General features: G+C 36.8%; 1 protein-coding gene across 6 annotated transcripts; it reads right to left on the minus strand.

Annotated features, from left to right (window-relative positions):
* Window positions 1–842: 842 nt before the first annotated feature.
* Window positions 843–16,776, minus strand: LOC114274516 (leucine-rich repeat receptor protein kinase HPCA1). 6 transcript variants are annotated; one of them, XM_082870246.1, is made up of 7 exons: window positions 16,534–16,776; window positions 15,981–16,080; window positions 4,664–4,734; window positions 4,456–4,527; window positions 4,302–4,370; window positions 4,134–4,208; window positions 843–1,095 (listed from the first exon to the last, which is right to left on the minus strand). In XM_082870246.1, the coding sequence occupies exons 2-7, from the start codon at window positions 15,981–15,983 to the stop codon at window positions 1,017–1,019; spliced, it is 369 nt and encodes a 122-aa protein (XP_082726372.1). In that variant the 5' UTR covers window positions 15,984–16,080; window positions 16,534–16,776; the 3' UTR covers window positions 843–1,016. The 6 variants fall into 6 exon arrangements, 3 of the variants coding, with proteins under 3 accessions (XP_082726372.1, XP_082726376.1, XP_082726374.1); XM_082870250.1 differs by lacking the exons at window positions 843–1,095; window positions 4,134–4,208 and adding exons at window positions 3,209–3,310; window positions 3,420–3,500; XM_082870248.1 differs by lacking the exon at window positions 843–1,095 and adding an exon at window positions 3,667–3,973.
* Window positions 16,777–17,410: the final 634 nt, after the last annotated feature.

Raw genomic sequence — 17,410 nt, forward strand, 5'->3', positions numbered from 1 at the left:
ACGAAATTTTTTTGTCTCTAAAGAGCTAATTTCGTCACTATAGATATTTGTGAGGAAATATTTTCGTCACCGGTTTCGTCATTGAATGTTTGTCACTAAAAACCAACGTGACGAAAAATAATTTCGTCACCAATGAAATTACTTCAGTGACGAAATTTTTTGTCACCAATAAAACAACATTTTGTCACCAAAAATTCTCATTTTCGTCACCAAATAGTTATTCAGTACCATATTTATGACTTTAGTTAACGAATAAATTTGTCACGCATGTTGATCATTGATGAGGAAATAATTTCGTCACAATAAGATGTAAAGATGACGAAATTTTTCGTCTTCAAAAGTCATAATTTTTTGTCACCAATAAAACAAAATTTTGTTGCAAAAAATTCTTATTTTCGTCACCAAATAATTGTTCAGTACCATATTTATAACTTTAGTTGACGAATAAATTTGTCACGCATGTTGATCATTGATGAGGAAATAATTGTCACAATAAGATGTAAAGGTGACGAAATTTTTTGTCTTCAAAAGTCATACATGGGTGACGAAATATATTTCGTCATAAATATATATACACGTGACAAAATTTTTAGTCACCAAACAACAAAATAAATAAAAACTTTCATATATAAACTACAATAAATTTTGTCACAAATTTTTTTTATTAGTGACGAATAATCACTTTGTCATAATAAGAAGTACAAATGACGAAAAAATTCGTCACTAAAGTTGTTCCATATTTTATATTCAATTTAAGTTATTATTTCACAAATATCCCTGCTCAGATCCCAGTAACCTTTTAATTGTACTAAGAAATCCACTAGCTATTATACACCACTCCACACAAAAATTCACTAAACCATTATATTATAAATCAAAATGTATCCATCAAACAACTTTAATAATAATCCATTATGTATAACAAAAAAATCATCAAAGCAAATCCCAAAATGAACTAATGTAGAGTCCACAAAAAAAATCAACACTCAATCTTGATTTGTAACTACAACTAAGTATCAGTTCAGGAAATAAATAAATAATTCAACACTTGATCTTGATTTGCAAATATGTTTCCAAACGTCATCAAAAACCAATCTGCAAAGAAAATAAATAAGGAAGACATTAATATATTATTAATTACATCTAAAATCATATTTAAATAATTTTATTTTATAAACCAATTTAATAGAAATGCATATAACAATCCAAAACTTCAAAGAGTTGAAGTAATCCTTAATGATAAGCAACACAGATAACAGAAAATGACAAAAGATTGCAAGAATACCATGTATCACTAGCACTAATGCCAACAAGAACCAAAGAGAATCACATGACGTGTTCACAACCTAATCAATCCATAGTTTTTATAGGAGTTATCATTTTCATTTAAATCTAAATATGTTCCTATTTTATTTTGAACTTCAACGAGGTAAAAGGTCAAAACACACATGCAAGCAAACATAAAAACAAAAACAAATACACACGAATAGATATTGAAATAAAAACACAATTAGATCTCCAAACGTTTTGGGTTAATTATATTTTATATGGTTTTGTCCAAAAACACTTTACCTTCTTCATGTTTAAAAATATACACATAACCCTCTTGAAATTTGGAGTAAAGTGCAAACGTTGCAAATTCTGGTTAAGTTAACCATGCGTTAACACACTAAATTGAGCGTGTGTTAAGAAATATATATAATGATACTTTTGCCCCTTTTTCAATTTGCCTTTTTCTATTATTTTCTTCTTCATTCCCTCTCCCTCCTCCTCCTTTCTACAGCAGCAGACCCACTCGTCATTCCCCTTCTCATTTCCTCCTATATTTCACATACCACCACCAACCAATAGCCTCATGGACCACCATGGCTATCAACCACCTCTAAAACAAAACCCAGTATCCACTTCCCCAAACACCTAGGTTGGGTGACTTTGCAAGACACAGTCCACCAGGACACCACCATGCATGGCCAAACCCAACCCTAACACCTAGTGGACAAGCACATTTCATCCCTCTCATCTTTCTCTCCCTCGTAGGGAAGTAAAATTTGAAACTCATCTCCCTCTAACAACCTAAAAACAGAAAGTTCTAAACACAAGTTCTAAAGGCAACGAATCACCTTTTAAGTTCTGAATTGTGAAAACTCCAAGAAAAGAAAAACAATGAAAATGAAAATGGGGTAGAAATTTTAGGGGAAAATGCTATATAGTTGAGTACGAGACTGAGGAGAGACATTGTCATTTTTTAAGGCAGCTAAGCTGAGAACTATTAAGATGTTATTAATGAAATCATTAAACCAATGATGTGTATTGATCAATCACTATAGCCAAACTTTATGTTAGGAACAAAAGCAATTACTAACAATTAACAATAGACTACTTAAATTAGTACTGAGAAAAAAAATCGCTGTAAATAAATTAATCCCTCACGGCAAGAGGAGTTGTGTAGGTGTCATATGAGAGGAGGGAGAGGAATGATATGAGACAGACCATGGGACAAGAAAGGGAATAATGGGAAGAAAAACAAAAGAAAAGAGCCCCATCTAACACTTTATTGTTGACCTTGAACTATGTTTTCTGAAGAATTAAACAAAAATCAAGTTAGGTTTTCTTCAGTCAGAGTCTACAAGTCAATAGTTAACATTTAACATATGTTGTGATCTAATGCTCCCCATGACAACAAAACAATGTGCAATAAGTACATGCATTTAATAATCCAACACTATTGTCCATTTGGAGGTATTGACATCAACTTAAATAACCAAAATGTCCAGAAGGACCCAATTGACATCAACTTAAATAACTACAATGTCCAGAAGGACATCAACAGACCAAGGTGCAATAAGTATATGCTAAGTGATTTCTATTAATATGAAATAGGACTAGACCATAGTAGGTATAGTAAGTGATTTCTATTAATATGATCTATCTTCCACATACACAAAAAAACAATGTTCACTGCTCAGATGCCAATGGGAAGATAAGATCCATGACAATCTAGTTTCTTGTATTTTGCATCCTATAATTTTGGTTTTTTATTTTTTTAAAAGAAAAAGACTAACTAGATTCTTGTGCTTGCTTACTTGCTTTGTTTACCTTGTGATTTGCATGATATCTCTAATTTGCATGGGTTGTATAAAGTCTAATAACCACCCAACATTATAGTAAAGCAGTACTAAAAAAATAAGTTTAAATCAAAAAGTAAAGCCTGAAGCACTTGAGCAGCATATCTCTGAGCTGCTGCATCTTGCTCAGCAAATTTGTGAGCATCTTCTGTTACCCTTTGTTCTTGCTCTACCCTCATCAAAACCTATCAGATAAGTCATAATCAATATATTGTTAGAAATCTTTATCACATAAGAGAAAACAAGAACCAATTTTTTACATATTTAATTGTCAAACATAAAGCAATGCAAAACCTGAAGCATGACATTTTTTTGTTCTTGCTTATCAACAAGGGCATGTCGAAGCTCAGCAACCTCTCGCTCCAATTGTTCAACCTGAAACTCATAAGCAAATAGTTAATATGAAAAATATTTTATTTAACATTTTAAACTAGGTAAAAGAATAAATAAGAACTCAACCACTAAACAAGCATCTTGCTTACAAAAATTTTAATAACTACATCAAACAATTTCAGTAGATTTCGAGTAGAAAAAGGTGAAAAACTTAGTAGGAATTCCCCACCTCTCTCTCTTTCCTCTTCGATTCAAAAACCACAAAATATGATCAGGAAAAAGAAATCAAAATACACCACAAAGAAGGTGGGGAATTTTGGTTGAATTCAATGAGTTATGGGAAAATAATTAAACAAATTAAGAAAACTCACAATGGAATGGAAATGCAAGGCCAGGCACAAGCTCATAGAGGAGTCGTGATCAACATGGAATCATTCAGTGGAATGGAAATGCAGGTTTACATTGGAAAACATCCTTATGTAGATGTCTATGGTGGCAAATTGTGGATTAATATCCTACATGAAATTGACACACACAATTCATCAGCTGTTGATCTAGTTCTCAAATTGCGTAATGAGCCTGTTTGGTGCAGTATTTTTTATGTTTAATTATTCTAAGATCCCCTAAACTATTAGTGAGAACTAGATCAACAGATGATGAGGATTAAGATGGTACAATGTCGTCAAAGCCTCTAGGCTTGTATGCCATAGAGGAACAGCTGATGAATTGAAACTATTGTTGCTCATGTCCCTGCATACCATCATTTTATGGTCAGAAAATGCAAATAGATTTCACATGCATTGCTAACAAAATTGAATATCGAAGGAAATTGCAACAACTTACAGAGAGTTGAGAAAGTTCATCCCTGTGAGATTGGGCGAAGGTCCATTCAAATTATTGTTCGACAAGTACCTGAAAAGGCATAACCAAAACACTTTCTTAATGACACAACTTGAATTCTACATGAAGTTGGAAAATTTTCTGTGTGTGTACTTACAGCTCCCTGACACTTGTAAGGTTGTTGAGGTTTGAAGGAACAGGCCCATTTAATGAATTCCAATTGAAGCATCTGTTTGCAAGGCAAAAGTTTCAATCCAAAACAAGAAACTAAATTTGTTACTATAGGAACATGAAAGCCAATCACAGAATGGTTTCTGTAAGAAGCTTAGTAAGAAGTTTCTAGAGTACATGACATAGATACTCACATGGCCTCCAAAGTCTGCACATATCCTAGTGTGTCAGGGATGCTTCCAGTGAGTTTGTTGATATAAAAAATCTTGCTCAATATAAAAGTATAATTATTTATTAGAGACTATAACAAGATAATGTCCAAATTGGCATTAGTTGGAACATAGGATCGCCTAGTGTCACAACAACTGAATCAAATGCTCCACATGAAGTCAAAATATGCTAATTAATGACTAAGTTTTGTCGTTCATAACATCAAAGATTACAATTTGGAAACTTATGCATGTATCAGATTCATGTTTAAGTGGAAAAGTTTAGATGGAATGCTGCCGAATAGCTGATTCATTCCTAGATGACTGTGAATAATGGGCAGAAATTTGCTTAAATTTAAATAACAATAATACTAAAACATGTTATCTTCAAAAGAATTTGAAAAAAATAAAATAAAATTTAAGTTTGATATTTCAAAGAGGTGAGACATACAAGTGCCTTGCTTTAACTAGCATATCCAGACCAGTTGTGCTCCCACTAGAGACTGGAATTGTTCTATTAAGCTGGTTCTCAGTTAAATCTAGCCATGAAAGATTAGACAAATTACCAATGGAAGGCGGGATTGGTCCACTGAAGCTGTTCGCATTCAGAGCTCTGCAGACAATGCTAATAAAATTTTAATATATTTACCAACCAACCAAACCAAGCCTTAAGTCCCATCAAATGGAGTCGGCTACATTCATTTTCATAAGAGATCCGAGCGGCTTTTTTACGTGTTGGTTGTCGGCTACCTAACACACAACCCTCCTCCTTAACCCGGGCTTGGGACCGGCGGAGTTGTTAACAAAAATATTAAGTGAAATTTATCTATAAGCTAAGAAGCATGGCACTTCTAAGAAAGTAACATGTCATGGCCATGTATATCCAATTACATATTAACGACAATAGGTTACAGTCACAGTTGATTTTTAATAGTACGATGGTAAGCAGTGCCAAGTCAAATGAGCACATTCTAAGAAGGATGTCATGACGTAAAATGAACAATATAACTTAAAAACCATTGCGTTGACATCCATCACTGCAATCCTGAAGTGACATTCTTTCCACCAATAGTTAAAAAACACAGAGAGAGAGAACAGTGTAAAATCAAATAGACATCTTTCGGTTTCAGTATATTGATGCAAATATATAAGATGGTAATCTCTTTTTAACCTCCTTCATTATAAGGAAGCACAAAATCATATAAATGAAAAATGATACACAAGAAGGATGACAACCCTCTAAATTATGGGCATTATATTGCAGTCTAATCCTCTCAGCAGAAATTTCTGGCTAATTCTCTGAACTAACAATGACGTCCCCAGAGAAAGTCTACACTTTAGTCTGGATTTACCACTGAATCCCTCCAAACTCAAAGCGAGAATTCTGTTTAGTTCCATAGTAATTATACACAATTACAGTTCAGTTCTGCGCAATCAGATACTCAACTCTCTTACACCACTCCTTATAAATTTTAAGGAACAGGTTCTAGATACATTTATATCATTCCTCGCATTCTAGAACATAGTGAAGTGAGCATTTTGCATAATATTTCGTTTCTTATTAAATTAAGATAAGAAAATCATGACAAAAAGCTCAAAAAGAAGAGTAGATTAAAGATCAGACACCGACACCAACAGGCTACTAGGTGAAGAAAATGTTCAATTTCCCAAGTTATTAAGAGGACTAGCTAAAACATTGTAGAAAGAAGTATCATGTAAAGTGAAGAGACGTAAATGTATAGAAGATGACATGGTAAAAATGTTCCCAGTACCTTCAAAGATGAAAAAATTGATTGAGCAAGCCAAAGAAGATCATCTGAAGAATGTTCAGAACTTTGAAATAGTTGATCAGCAACAATTGCTTCCTGCAAAGAATAGCATTGTGCTACCCCCCTAACATCAAAATTGCAGGATCAATTAAGCATAAACATTAAATAGAGTCCATTAGATCAATTAAAACACAAATGAAGATATATGTGCGACTGTCAACTTAATTGACATTTACAATCAACAGTAGCAATTACTGGGATACAAATCATTATCAAGAAGTAACACATATGAATTGATACTTGCAAAATCACAGCAAGCAACAACTCAAGTGAACTACCCTTTCCAGTCAACGACCCAAGAACAGTTATGGAGAAGAAAAGAAAACGTTACAAAGCAAAAATTATCCATCTAATTCTTTTTGGTAGTGAATATAAACCCTTTTTACAAGTTGAAAGGGGGGAAGGAAAAAGCCGCAGTTCTGACAGTCGGGTAAAGTATCAGAGCACCAAGTTCATAGTTCAAAAATCCAAGCCAGGAATAAAATGGATACATCCCACTGACCTAAAAGTGCTATAGTATGCCTAAAAAATTAATGTAACTTTTACAGTTAACATAATGAAATTTAAGGTAAAGCCAAAGCATCACTCTTAAATATCATTGGTCAATGAGTAACATTCCTGGAATACTTACCCATAATTAAAAAGACCAAAGCCATGAGACTAGACATATACACTGGACTTGAAATTCTTACAAGAAGACCAGTTGCTGCAGAGATCCTATTGAGTCCGGAATTGGACCAAAGAAATTGCAACCAATGAGGATTCTGTATGTAACAAAGAGCAAATGATTCAATGTAAGGAGTGAAATTGCACGAGTTGCTGATACTAAGAAATAGATAGAATTTTCTTACAAGGTTGTAAGCTGATTCAAATTCCCGATCAATGATGGAAGAGTTCCAGTCAGACCCTTGTTGTTAGATAGATCCCTGTATGCAAAAGTTAATAATGAGAAATTATCTCTCTTTTTTCTATCAAGAATGAAGAATATAAAAAAATAATGCAGCTAATTAAGCAAGGAACTAAAAATAGTCTTATGGAAGTAATGTTATTTAAGATATCCAAAATAATAATTCAACAATTATGTCTATGATGAATCAAGCTATTGAAAATGCCAAGGATATCCAATTCCAAGCACTATAGTCTACAAAGATGATGGTAACGAAAAGTGAATATGCCATTTATATTACATCTAAATGGATTAAAAGCAAAAGAAAAATTAGAAAACCTACAGATATTGCAATTTAGATAATGATAGGATGTCTTATCAGCACTACAATAAATGTCAATAAGACATGCAATTGGCACAGATATGTATAGATTTTCAAAACAAAATAAAATTATTTTAAACATGAACTGGTAGGATGATAGCAAGAATTGTCAGTAATTAATTCCAGTTTTAAGCTACTAACCTCCCAGAAGTTCCACAACTGATTATGCAAGCAACTCCAAAATGGGGATGAACAGAAATATGAACGTGTTTAAGTGTTAAACCATCCACAAGCACATTTCAAAATCATAGAACAATCTTTCTTATTACTGTAGACACCCCATTTTTGACCGACCTTAAGACTCAGACATCACCGATTGAGCGCTCGGTGACGTTGCATATCGTGCTCGTTCAGAAGTCTCAGAGTCGCGGCCGTAAGCCCTGCCTCCGGATTTCCGAACCCTCTCCTGTGCCTTGTCTCGGTTCGCGAACCAGACTCGATTTTCTCCGTTTCTTTCCCCGAGGGGAGGGAGAGGTCCCGTAGACCATCTCTCAGTGGCCGTGGGCTACATTTGGTGGCTGTAGGCCATTTTGCCCATTTCGGAGTCCGGTTCCCGGTTTTCGGAGCCGTCAGGCCGTGTGCCTCGGTTCGGGACCGCTTAACCATCTCCTATTGCTCCGGTTTTTGGCATACATCTTATTTTCTCCCTTTTAAGGGACACTAGGGCCTGAGAGACCCACTTCGTGGCCGAACGCCACTTTCGGTGTTTAACGAGCAGTTTCCGAGGCCCCGAACTGCGTGTTTTGGCCCCCGAACATTCGTTTTGCATCGGTTTTCATTCGTTTTTGGCAGGTACCTCTGTTTCATCACTAGGAAGGCCGTAGAAGGGTGGGAGGCAAGCAATTATCTTGGCAACCATCCATTTTCGCCCTCCGACACCCATTTTTCGCACTTCCGGGCCAATGTTGAACACCTTGGAGCCATTTTCTTCAAACCCAAACCACATATTTGTGATGTACACACATGGGAGGACCCTAAAAGTCCATGGCCGGCCACTAATGTTGCTTGACCCTTTTGAACCCCTCCTTCCGAGCCAATGTTGAACAACCTGGGCCCTTTTTCTTGAATTTTGAATCACATATTTGTGTTGTACACACATGGGAGGATCCTAATATCATATGGCCGGCCATTAATTCCATTTGAACCTTTTGAACCCCTCCTCAAAATGGCTTGTTCTCTCTCCTGTTTTAGAGTTTCCAAATTCGAACCACAGGGTTGTGAAGAGGAGACCTGGGAGGCCACCAATATGTGGTGGCCGGCCACTATTTCAAGTTGACCCTTTTGACCCCTAGCTGGCTGGCTAGGGGGGGTGGCCGGCCGGCCACCTGCAGCAAAAGTAAGGGGCCGGCCATGTTCCTCATGCTTGGCACTTTACAGCTGTGCAGCTGTTTCCCTCAGAAAATATCCCAATCCGGGGGATATTTTGTGGGGGAAAGCTTGCCTCCTTTTTCCCCCACCTTTACACCCTCTTCTTGTCCATATAACCAGCTGGGGGCATCACATTTAGGGGTTAGAAAATTTGTTCTTCAAGCCTCAAGACACAAAGCTCCCTCCATCCCTCTCATTTTGCTTGAAAACTCCAAGTCCTACACCTTGTTTTCTTCATCACCACCAAGCTCTACCACCACCACTCCATCTCAGCAGCAAGGAGAGGAATTCCAGCAGCTTAGAGGCAACAAATTTGGTCCAAGAAGTTGCTAGAGTTTGGTCTACAAGGGTGAGTTGCCATTTCTCTCTTTTTAGCTCATTTCTTGCAACATTTCTTAGCCTCTCTTTCTTGTACATTTGAGTTCCGGCCATAACTGAAATTAGTGTTATTTTGAGCTCATTTTCATCTTTCATTAAGGATATTTCTCTGTTTGAGTTTTATTTTTGGCACTTGCTTCACAACCCTCTTGTATGCCATCCTTTTTGCATAATATTTCTAGCCCATGTGTGATCTGTTTTTGAGCATTCTATAAACTGTAAATGTGCTTATTTTGGGCCCTTCTTCAACATTGTTGAAGGGCTCATCACCATTTGATGTTTCTATATGCCACCTACCATTATAGCCCTCTTTCCCCCTCATTTTTGCATGTTTTTTTAGCCTATTGAGTTTTCACTTTCCGACCATGATCAGAACTGAAAGTGGCCATATTTTGACCCCCTTGTCATGTTTCATTAAAAATATTTTTCTGTTTGATGAATTCTTTGTATACCTCATGTTATAGCCACTTTTGAGCCTCATTTTGCATTGCATTTCTAGCATGTTTGTATACTGATTTTGAGGCTTCCATAAACTGTAAACATTCATATTTTTGGTCCCTCTTCAATGTTGTAGAAGGAAATTTTTCAGTTTGGATTTTTCTTATATCACTTGCTTCATTACCCCTCTCTTGGCACCTATTCTTGCATGCCATTTTTGCCCTACCTATGCTTGCTGTTTGGCCATGTTTATAACTGTGAAAGTGCCTTTTTTGGGACTGCCTAGCTTCTGTATTTGCATTACATGTCCATATCGTGCATGTTTGGCATAGCTATAGGCCATTTCGGGTGCCTAAATCCGCATTTCGGGACTATTCCATGCATTTGGTGTCATTTCGCCTCATTTCGGGACTGTTTTCCCCCATATTTTAGTGCTGAAATTCCATTAGAATGATTGCTTTCCATTTCTATGTCATTGCATCGCATTCTGTCATCGCCTCGGTTTGCGTGCCCGTGTGCACGCATTTCGAGGCACTTCATTCTCATCCATCGGCATCCTATGTGAGTGTGGCTGAGGCTCACTCATGTTGGTATAAGCCCATATCATGTTTTCTATGTCATTGCATCGCATTCTATCATCGTCTCGGTTTGCGTGCCCGTGTGCACGCATTTCGAGGCACTTCATTTTCATCCACCGGCCTCTTATGTGAGTGTGGCTGAGGCTCACTCATGTTGGTATAAGCCCATATCATGTTTTCTATGTCATTGCATCGCATTCTATCATCGCCTCGGTTTGCGTGCCCGTGTCACGCATTTCGAGGCACTTCATTTTCATCCACCGGCCTCTTATGTGAGTGTGGCTGAGGCTCACTCATGTTGGTATAAGCCCATATCATGTTTTCTATGTCATTGCATCGCATTCTGTCATCGCCTCGGTTTACGTGCCCGTGTGCACGCATTTCGAGGCACTTCATTTTCATCCACCGGCCTCTTATGTGAGTGTGGCTGAGGATCTCTCATGTTAGTATAAGTCCATGTTGCATTCTATATGCCATTTCCATGCTATTGCATTGTGTATGTCATTTTCTCGGTTTGCGTGCCCGTGTGCACGCATTTCGAGGCATCTCATTTTCACAGCATAGTGCATACTAGGTTGTATCTTAGATCGCATTCATGCATTTTCTCAGTTTGCGTGCCCGTGTGCACGCATTTCGAGGCATGTCATTCCATAGCATTGTGTATGTTAGGATTGTATCTTAGTTGCATTTCATGCATGTCATGCATATTGCATCGTGTTCGAAATAGGAGTTAGCCCGGGCACGGGAAACGAGGTGCGTTTCGTACTCCGAGTGACGGAACGTGTCTCAATTCCCAGTCACCGACACTCCGAATTACCCATGATGGAGTTAGGTTCTTATTGTGTTTATACGTGCATTCATTCTATATTGAGTTGCACATTTCGACTCCTCTGCCATCATGCATCGATATGCGTGATTGGTGGTACGAGGATCGAGGCATGCATACATATGTGAAAATACATTGCTATGCCCCTTTTCCTGCTCTCTGTCACAACGAATGAAGAATCAGCAAACTTCCAGAGTTTGGCGCGCTTTCCAAGAAAAATCACAAAACAGAGGCTAATTGGGGCATCCCAGTGGATTTCCGCGCAAGGTAGCCCAGACATGCATCAGGAGCAAGGCAGTCCCTGGCTTGCATGCCAGTTTTATTTATTTTCTTAGTTAATTTGTTAATTAATTAGGAATTTGTACATTATTCGGACTGTAATATTTGGACTGTAATATTCTTTTATTCGGGACTGTATATTTATTCGGACCCTCTGTGCGAGGGCATAATTATAATAAGTGTGTGTGTGTGTGTTGTATGTCTTCCAACCCCATGTCTTTCTCCCTTTTATTTATCCGCTTACGATGGTTAGATTAGGACATATTTCAATTAGCACATAGTATGACAGCATGTTTGCATCATTCATCTGTTTTGCATGCACCGGGCTCGGCGCATCATACTAACTGCATTGTATTTTCAATTCCAAGATTGAATACATGTTAGCTGTAGCATTCCATATGCCATGTTTAGAATAGCCGAGCCTGCTATAGTTGCATTTTGCATGTGTTGCATTAGGCATTTTTGTGTATTTAGGATCATGCATGATTTCTAATGAGCTTTTGTTTTGGCTTCGAGTACTCGGTGAGTTTTATGCTTTAGCATCCTTGCATGCGTGTGAGTGACTGCCATGAATAGCATGCTTACCATGAGGCTAATTGCTAATGTGATATAACTGCCTGAATGCCTGTGGGTGAAGGTTGGGTTATTTGAATTGGAATAATTCATCAAATGTGTGTTTTAAGCCCACTAGATAGTGGCAAAATCATGTTTTCTAAGCCCATCCGAGGGTAGCAAATCCACGTCTTAGCCTACTTGCGGGTAGCACCATCAAACCACTTTCAAATAAACAAACATGAAATGTTTTGTTCCAATTCAGGCAACTCAGTCTATACTTATATGTTGTGTGCATCACATAGTAACCTAGGCTAATAACCGGAATAAGGACACACAAGGTTTTCAAAAATTGATATCATGGTTAGTAGAGGCCGATCTTTGATCGGGCGAGCGGGGGTGCTCACGAAGTGACCTTCCCCAATCGTACCCAAGTTCCCGAGCCGAGGCAACTTTGGTGATGACGGACACGTGGCCTTTGGCACCGAGTCAGGGTTTCCTAAATTTCCCATTAAAAAAAACATTTAGGTGGCGACTCTGTATCTGGCAAAGCAGTCCATGTTTGGCACTTCTTTTCAAAAATCTGTTTCTCAAAACGATTTGCCGGATTTGGACTCTTTGGTTCAGACTTAGAACCGTGACAAATTTGAGAGCCCTGAGCTGTAGTGACCCCAAAATGAACAGAACGGGAGCTCGTTCCTCCCGGGGCGTTCGGGGACGTCTACAATTACTAGCACAAGCTAATACTCTGTTGCAACTCAATCTAGTGTTAGATATCTATTATTTCCAAAGCAAGCAATGCTAATGCTGATCTATTATACAACTGGGTAGTCATTTGTCGAATGCTAATGCTGATCTATTATACAACTGGGTAGTCATTTTTCGAATGCACATTAAAAAAATAGAGGTGGAGTTAGGGATTTTACTTTTTTGACAAGAGTTATCCTTGGCACTAAAAAAAAAAAGTGCATGTGTAAAAAGAATTTTCAAGACAAACAATAAAAAGAAAAAGCTGAAAGCATGAAAAAGACCTGCAAAATGCCCATCCAACGTATTCCTTCAATGTCAACACCATATGTCAAAGATGTTGTTCCATGCAGCTAACCACCTGAAACGAAAGAACACAAGTTCTTAAATTCTACAACTATACCTGGAAATCATAAGGTCAAATTTATGTAACAGAAATGATATGAGATGACAGCAACATAATATAGTTCAAACTGTAAGGCAACAACAAGACCACAGACCAAGAAAATGTGTTAAACCAACAAGGGAAATTGGCCGCACACTCTCATATCTTGTCCTTTATTTATTTTCAAAAGTGAAATTTGCAGCAATTATACTTCCATCATTCATGGTAAATGAATGTTCTACATAAAACATAATGTCTATTGATCCAGGAGAACACTGACCCGAAACAGTTGCTTAGGGTTGAAGACACTAACTACATAGCTTAAGAAGAGGATGACTAGTAAGCTTGCAACTTTGTTGGGGCAATAGTAGTATCTTTAGCTTGAAAAATTTATTAACCTGGGTTACCATATTATTGTAGCATCCAACTGATAAGCCTCACACATTGCATAATTAAGAGCATCATACAACACCACCTAGGAAGGTAACATAGTTACCAGTGAAATATGTCTCTTTGCTTCATTAAAAGCCCATTATCATATCTAAGTATAAAAAATAAGTAATTATAACCACAGAAAATAGTTTTAAGAGCCTAGTTTTAAGAAAGCAACACTTTGTGCTATGCTCCCAAATAATAAATTGAAAGTCTAACATGCTTTTAGAAAGCAGAGAGGAATCTGGCACATTTTGCAGTTGTTCTTTCAATCGTCCTCTGTTGGTCAAATATAAAACTACTCTTCAGTATATCATTTAAAACAACTACAAGAAGATAAAAATAACTCTGTATTCGTATAAATTAATTGAGGTATTAATTAAATAAAAGAAAAGAGATGTACATTCTGCTAGCTGCGATTGTCGCTGATAAACATTGGAACAAAACTAATAACAAAGCGGAGCTCCTGCAGCACTGACAACTATGGTAGAATTTGTGCAAAAAGTTGACCTTAAGTAAATTGAATTTCAAGTTTCATAAGCAGTACCTTATGTGGAAGATTGGAGTAAAGTAAAACAAATGAGAAAATTGGAAGAATGTAGAAAAAAACCCTCCTATCAAGAAAAATCCCAATCTGCAACAAATATGTTACATCAAGTTAGAAAGGAGGAAATGTACTTTAACTCAAGTTGGACAATTTCAAAGAGATCCAAATTCTAAGCAACATGTATGCTGTATAGAGTTTTAACCAGATGTCACCACATCAAAAGATCTGCAAATTATTATTACACTAAAACATGAATAGTTTAAGAAAAAGAAAAGCCTCGCTAGCTATTTATGAAAACAAAAACCAACTCAGAGAAGCATTTAACATTAAAGATTTTTAAATAAGTTCTTATGCTTATAAAATATGTAATATGATTAGCAGGCGAAATGACCATCAATACTTTACTGAGCTCGAAAGAAAAAACATTTCTCGGGGCCACTTTTCTAGTAAGATATAATACCCACTACACTGCACTCCAGAGTTGTTAACCATGACAATAGAGAAGAATCTGAAAAATGTAGACATCCAATCTAAGAAGCAAGCATATCTCATCACATTGTGACTGAACAACTAGCACATACACAAGAATGAGATGCCTAGCAAGGCAAGAAACAGCTTTTTAAATCAATTTCTAGACTCACCAAAAAGAGAGGATATGAAGCAAGCAACGAGCGGGAAAGTGCTGAAGTGAAGTACCAATAAAATGGGATGTGTCTATGGAGTAAATATTGAGGAACAAATAAAATATGAATTTCACAAGATACTCTAGTTATGTCAAGGGTGTATTTTGACTAGAGTTTTGAGGAATTTATGACATAAAAAGTATAATAGAAATCTGCACCATTCAAGAATCAAAAGATCAAATAGATTAAGAAATAAAATATAGAGGTGCATATTACAACAAGATCAAACCCAAGCCAAACACCACAAATAAAAACAACCAACGGCTATCAGCAGCCACACCCAGAAACAGAGTATCACAGCCATCTACAATACTTGTGTTTACTCTTTGCTGTTGAAAATGAATAAATAAATAAACGATAATGACTAGTGTTGTTTACTCCATCTAATAGAATTATAATTTCGCCCATGTACTAATTAAAAGTAAAAACTAATTAATGCCTAAGATAAAAACTTGCTTATAGATGACATTTTATCTTTAAAAATCTTTATTGATGAGCATTTCATCTTTAAAAACAAATAAAGATTAGCATTTCATGCAAAGGTTTTGAAGGGTTGGGTTTTTTTTGGAGCAAGTTTGTTTCCGCCTAGAAAAATTATTTATAAAAAGAAAATTTGATAGCTCTGTCACCAAAATTAGTGAATATGGATGTTTTTTATGTTGAAATAATTTCCAGTGAAACCATCAAACCATCTTCACCAACACCTTCCCACCTAAAAACATTGGTTCTCCTATAGCTTCATCCGACTCCCGAAATAACTTTTTTTTAAATGTCAATTTGCAGTGCAAGATTTCTCCTTTACTTCGGTCCTTTGCTGCCTTAAATTCAGCTAGCAGATCCCCAATGTATTTGTTATCATCCAACCCAATATACTCCTCTATATGACATCAAAATGCATATTATTATGAAAACAAAAGCAAATATATATATATATATATATATATATATATATATATATATATATATTTTAGGAACTCAGGTAAAACAAATACCATTTCCAATTTCAGGTGATTTAGAACCAGTAACAACCTTCCGACACTCAAACAGACTGAAGTTAGAATATGCCGACAATTTAATAATCCCTGCAAGCTCCTGAAGTAGTAATGCTGTTAAACAATACTCATAAACCACAAGAAAAAATCAATAAAGAACAAAAAGAAGATGCATACTGAAATGTTATAGAAGAGAACAAGAACACAGTAACTATCTACCATTTGAACCCAAAAAGTGTCAATTTTTATAAGTAAATCCATAACTGTTCAAAGCCAAGCACATATGGTTCAAATATCTCAAATGTCAAATCAAAATTTTAGAACACAGGGGGACCAATAACGACATGTATACAGTCAGTGGACTACCACATAACAAATATAGCAACCAAGGAGGCCATTAAAATTACAAAAGCATGTAATACAAACAATATGTATTTTAACAAGTCAAACTTATACAAAATAATCTAAAACTAACACTGTAAAAGGAAATAACTAATCAGGCATAATAAACTCAAATTTTGTATGGGTAGAAGGAATATCTGAAATAACTTACTTCCTACTATCATTTAGACGACTACTAGATCAAATGCATCACATGCAGAGAATGCAGCAACTGGTGGTGACGCCCTTGAGCTTCTTGAAACGAGCAATGATCTTGTCGAAATGTAGAGTCTCTTGACACCCAGCTCCTTTCACAACATACATCTTTAAAAAGCTCCCAAACTAGATAGATAGTAAAGAATTTTCAGAGAGGACTTTCGTCGAACAGGTTTGGTGCACAATGTGGCTGATACAACCAAATCAATTAACAATCAGATACCCAATTTATAGCGATCCCGGGTTTACCCTTGTTATACCGTGATCCGGACATGTGTCCGTGGATGTTGGTAGTTGTTTATTATCTTGTTTACATCCTTTCTTACTTTGTATTTGAGTTATAGGATATGTTGGGCGGGTTGGTTACAGGTTGGTTGAGTTAGAAACCAAAACTAGTTGCCCAGATTTTTGGCCTGTCCGCTCGAGCGGAGGTGTTGGCGCTCGAGCGGGGAATACATCCATCCAGTATCTTGTTGTGCAGTGTTGTGAGCTCGAGCGTAGGGTTGGGAGCTCGAGCGTAGGCTTGGTTCTGCAAAAGTGCTGGGCGAGTGCATTTTGCGCTCGAGCGGGAGGTTGGCCGCTCGAGCGGAAGTCTGTGAGTGGCCGCTCGAGCGGGGTGTTTTACGCTCGAGCGGAGACCTGGGTTAAAGTCCCGAATTTGTGACTTTCCAAATCACTTTTTCACTTTCTCTTCTCTCTCTTACTTTTCCAAAAACACCATTGTTGAGTCTCTCACTCTAGACTCTACCTTCTCTCTAGGTTTTGATCTAGTAGGAGTGATTTACTCACCTTTGGCCTTTACAAAAAGGTTGTTGATCGTCGAGGGCTACATT

The sequence above is a fragment of the Camellia sinensis genome, chromosome 1 (genome assembly GCF_055761805.1).
Source record: "Camellia sinensis isolate YWXY chromosome 1, ASM5576180v1, whole genome shotgun sequence".
Classification (NCBI taxonomy): Eukaryota; Viridiplantae; Streptophyta; class Magnoliopsida; order Ericales; family Theaceae; genus Camellia; species Camellia sinensis.

Coding starts and splice junctions, on each gene's coding strand:
- LOC114274516 (XM_082870246.1), bottom strand. Junction 4,528..4,663: donor GTGCAGACTTTGGAGGCCAT/GTGAGTATCTAT, acceptor CCTTGCAAACAG/ATGCTTCAATTGGAATTCAT. Junction 1,096..4,133: donor CTAGAGGCTTTGACGACATT/GTACCATCTTAA, acceptor TTTTCTTTGCAG/ATTGGTTTTTGATGACGTTT.